Raw genomic sequence first — 5,000 nt, 5'->3', positions numbered from 1 at the left:
TGCCACACCACAATTACCCTTTATTACATTATACTCATTTGTACACTCTGATAGCATCAACACACGCTCTGGCTGTCCCTCCGCACCACCCCCACCCCCACCCCCCACGCACAAGAGTACTGATAGGCTTTATGTTGTTCGCCATGCTAAATAAAGGGGTTTTCTTCCTCTGCGGTGCTGTAAATGTAGGCTACTCCTCAGAGGCTAAGGGTGTTAAATCAGTGGTTCCCAACCTTTGTTTACGTTTGTTGTGCGCCCACCTAAAGTTGTTGTCTTTTTCACGAGTGTCCGAGTAAAGAAAACCAATTCCTCCAACAAGGACCCGATCTTAAAGCGCCGTCCATGCAAATGGACAATAAAGCTATCGTATCATATCCAGGATGCCCTAACCCAAGATTTTGTTTCTCACCACGTTCATTCTCCGAAGGGCTGCCGGAGAGGATTCCAGAACCCACCCTCTCCTCTGCTCCTCACCTTGGCCTCCACCACAACCTAATCCATTAGCCCCACTTGTTACTCCCCTCTCTCTGCTCTGCACTTCCCTCTCTCTGCTCTGTGTCAAGGGTATTTTCCCACAGTGGTTACCCGCTTTTTGACCTGCGGTTGCCCCATTGCTGAGTGCTCACCTACCACCTGCCTCTAGATAAACAGTCCCTGTGGTTTTGGAAGGGCCTAGCTTTGACTACACGCCAGGCTAGGCTACAGGGTGCTAAGCTCCTTGCTCGCGTAGGATTCTACAACTTGTAGGGAATAGCTACTTAGTATGGGCAGAATCTGAGCTATTCGAATGTGGGTAGGCATCCTATTCAGTCTGACCCATCTGTGAGTGGTCTTATTGTGGCTAAGTTGAGTCTGAGGGGAGGGGTGCAGTGGGGGATTATGTACTTACAAGATCGTTAGGCTAAATATCATCGCATTTAAATATACAATATGCACACTGAACTCAACGCCCACGAAAAAAAAAAAAAAAAAGGTCATCCTCTTGGCTTTGGGGTCTGTTTGAATAGACCTGCGTGTCAGTTAGCATGCTGTCAGTTGGCATAGCGATGACATGGCCCTTCTCCACACTTCCTCTCTGAGTGGCTCTTTGTCTTACGTCTAGTTCCCCTCTCTCCAGCTGCTCTGATGTCCGAACGGCACATTGTATGACCAGCTATTCATCGCATCATGCTTCACTCTAGTCTGTTGACATCCATTCAGTATGATTTACAGTATACTGTGAATAGATTAGCTCCTTAGTCTGGCATTTGACCGAACACAATTTCCAAGTGTCAATGATTTGCGAACCCAGACCATGGACCTCTTTACTGGGTGTAGAGGTCCAGACCATGGACCTCTACATCCAGACCATGGACCTCTTTAATGGCATTGCCAGTTACGCTCTTGACTGTGTTCTTCATAAACAGATCCCCTCAACCCACTCCAACTGGAGAAATTCCCCATGCCTCAAGTGGTGGTGGAGTAACACAGGCACAGGGGAGGCAGGGGATTATGAGGTGTCTGAGTGCTTATTGATATCAGGTGGACTAGCTGTCAACAGTGGTGAGGCCAGAGTAGGGGGGCCAGGTGATGACATGGGTCAAGCCCAGGGAGGAGGCATCGGAATGGGAGCGCTAAAGATACTCCCCAGATCCCCCGGAGGAGTAGAGAGACATGGACGTGGTGGGGGGGCCAGGCTGTCATGGTGTGTGGAGTGACCCAGGGGTGGGGAGGATGATGGCGGGCAGGAGCGGCCCACTTGGTAGGCATGGAGGAGGGTGATGAGAGGAGGGTAAGAGGGTGAAGAGATTTGAAACAGACATTGATACTGAGAGAGGGCTCCAGATCGCCTTCTCAAGAGACTTCCATTTCATTCCATGGAGTTGTCCTCATGCTGCTAAATTCATTTTGTAACAACCAATCACACGATGGAGGATTATGTGACATGTTGAATTTGTAACTTTCGATTCTTACATTGTCTTAAACTTTGGGCAGATATACCATCGCAAGGTCCCTGGGTCGATTCCATTGACATATCTATATATTTATATATATATATAAAAAAGAAATCCTAGTTGCATCTCGTGTTCCTTCTATTTTTGTTATTTTTTTTGCGAGTATCAGATGACAACACTTTCCTGTTTCCAGTCAGGAATCCTCTCTTCCATCAGGAGTTTGGTAATGGCCGCCTTGACGACAAAACCCAAGATGACTCATGCATCCCCTGACCTTGGTTTTAGCCGCTTCATACCCTGATGGCGGCCGTCCAGCGATACTTTTAGCTCGATACGCAAACATCCGCAGCTGTAATTCCACAGTCCAGCACAGTACAGTAGAAAGCTCCTCCAATCAAATCATGCCTTGGCGGTGGTCACGCCAGCAGGTGGTCACGCCGGCAGGTGGTCACGCTCGTGCCCATGTGTTTCGCTAGCTTGAAAACATCCTGTTGACGTTGAGCTCCCTAAAGAGTTGAGGAGGACTCCGAACAGGACGACGATGTCAGGGTGTATACAAACTCGATAGCCAACTCACCCATCAGAGCAGCTGTTGCTCTGCCTCATTCTGATTCCTACCGGCTGTGTACAGTACAGTAGTAGTTTAGGAAACTTTGATGTCAAATCAGTGAGTAAGTTACATGAATGTATGCACATTGACATAAGAAGTGACTCAATGGAACACTTTTAAGCATGCAGTCAGAGTCAGAGCTGCGTACATTGTGAGACCAACTCTTATTGTATGAGGCTTTTGGTTTCAGTACAAAGAGGAAGCAAGCTGGGTATTAGACTTGCAGCTGAACCGCAGGGCCCTAGGCTGGATAATCCGTTATTTACTCTCCCTTGTGGCAAATTGGAGCCATTTTATTGATGCGTAGAGCTCTACAGTGCTGCAAACAAATTCCTTTACATACAGTATGTGTCGGGGGAAGAACGTTTTAAGTGGGAGTAAGTTTTAAGTGGGGTAGAATTTAATGCTGTTTTTGTGGACAGAGAGGAATGTTCCAGCATCGACAAGAACGCAAAGCAGACCCCAAAGAAACCAAAAGTCCTCTGTTCACGCTTCAGAGACAATTAGTCAAGGATTTGCCTCTGTGTATGGAGGGTCTTTCAGAGGTTAACAGCACTGATAACCTGGGCCTAATCTCTCAGCACTGTAACAGAGATAGACTCACAGCAGAGACAGGTCAGTTCAGAGAGAACGAGAGAGGGGGAGAGAGGAACGAGAGAGGGGGGAGATTTTTAAAGAGAAAAGGTCAAAAGCTGATTGAATCTCGGTTACTGTCTCCTGCTTTCAATTTCCTCCATAGCCTTTTGTCTGACAGTGAAAACGTTAACACCGAATTTGCGTTACACGTTGGGAACAAATCCCAGGGCTAAAAATACTGCATGTGTTATGTTTCCAAAACCTGACATGAAGTGAAAACACAGACAAGGCTGTCGAGAAAATAACGATATTTGTAATTTGACTTGCACAGGAAGAGAACGTCAGTGACAATGTCCTGTTTTGGTGCTCGCCCTCATCAGTAGATCTTCTGAAAACATTTAATCTCAGTTGTTCTATTTAAGTCTGTTATGATCATACTCTTCCTGATTACCATCCGCCGTTCTCGTGCTTTTGACAAACTCCGGGACTGATTGTTGCAGCCATAGGAGCGATAATAGGATTACAGTGGACCCTGGCAGATCATGAGTCTTAGTGGACCCAGGCTCTGAAATCCTCTTGAAACATCACTGACCTTCCACTGCCTGTTCTGGAGCTAAGATAATATCCTCTTAAGCTCCACGGACCCATAATTGGGCCCAAATTCTGCTTTAATTTGATTATTAATTTGATTATTCTTTACTTTATCTCCTTGTCATGTGTAGTACGTTATTCTGAAGTATGATCTGAGCATATCCACACAAAACCTCAAGGAGTTACCTATCAAATGGCATCCTGCTTTTGCATCTGATCATCATATTTCTAATGTTATAAGCAGTTTAGTTTGGGTCTGGTTTTTCGGGCAGAAATTTGAGAAATAGGGCATGGAGTTTAAGAGGATGAGATAGATCTGAAAGTAGCTGTTGCTGAGAGTTAGCAATTAGCTTCTGGGTTTGCCTGTGATGCTGGACTACTAACTGTTTGTTATGTGTCATTTCATTTCATTCCAATTGTTACCTTACTGTTGCCTCTTAGCCAAGGCCAAATGTGATTTAGGCTGCTTTTATGTGTATCATATGAGCACAATATCGTCAACAAGACAATAAGTCTATTCAAGACACGTAATTTACAGCATCACTGAGGTCTGATGTCTGCAATAACTCTGTTAAGAAATGTTCCTCATATTACTGTTTCAAATATTCCTTGAGTACATACATGTATTCACACACACACACATACACACACGCACACACGCACACACACACACACACACACACACACAAACACACACACACACACACACACACAAACACACACACACACACACACACACACACACATTTTTCTGTGGCATATGCACTAAACAAAAACTGCACACAATCTTACTGCATTTCATGTGTGTTATCTAAGCAATGCCGGACAGCCACATAACCGTGTCCAATAAATGTGTGTTTCGTGACTGTAGGAATAGTGCAAGGAATGAGCTCCACAATTTCAACACCATGTTTGACCGTGTTCTTTCTTTTCATTTCCAGGTGTCTTCACCCTGTGTCCCTGCAACAAACTATGAGCTGGTAAGAGATTCATGTTTCCTCAGGCCTCATTCATTTTAGCTGAAAATGTTAACCTTATTTCCATCATCACTTCTAGTATGTGCTTTGTATTGTATTGCTTGTATTGTACTATCTTGTGGTTTTGTCCTTTAGTACATTATCAAAATAGCAATTGAATTGGCCCGGGAGTCCAATGAGTACAAGGGCAGTAAAAACATTAGGTTGTTGCATTACCTTGTTTGGTCTGGGTTTGAGATTCCCTTGGACCTGTAACGGTTCGCTCTCTCTCTCTCTCTCTCTCTCTCTCTCTGTGCATGTTCTGTGTACCAA

At 45.1% G+C, this 5,000-nt stretch overlaps 1 protein-coding gene across 1 annotated transcript in view; it reads left to right on the top strand.

Moving 5' to 3' along the window:
• The window catches only part of tns1b (tensin 1b), an 89,702-nt gene that overhangs the window by 11,964 nt on the left and 72,738 nt on the right, over nt 1-5,000 (top strand). Inside the window, exon 2 of the mRNA XM_083682040.1 lies at nt 4,653-4,691. Within this exon, the coding sequence (XP_083538166.1) occupies nt 4,653-4,691 (39 nt within the window). The remainder of the gene's footprint in view (nt 1-4,652; nt 4,692-5,000) is intronic.

Source organism: Argentina silus (genome assembly GCF_951799395.1).
Source record: "Argentina silus genome assembly, chromosome: 12".
Classification (NCBI taxonomy): Eukaryota; Metazoa; Chordata; class Actinopteri; order Argentiniformes; family Argentinidae; genus Argentina; species Argentina silus.
Note: the sequence above shows the minus strand (reverse complement) of the source record. Positions and strands in the feature narration are given on the sequence as shown.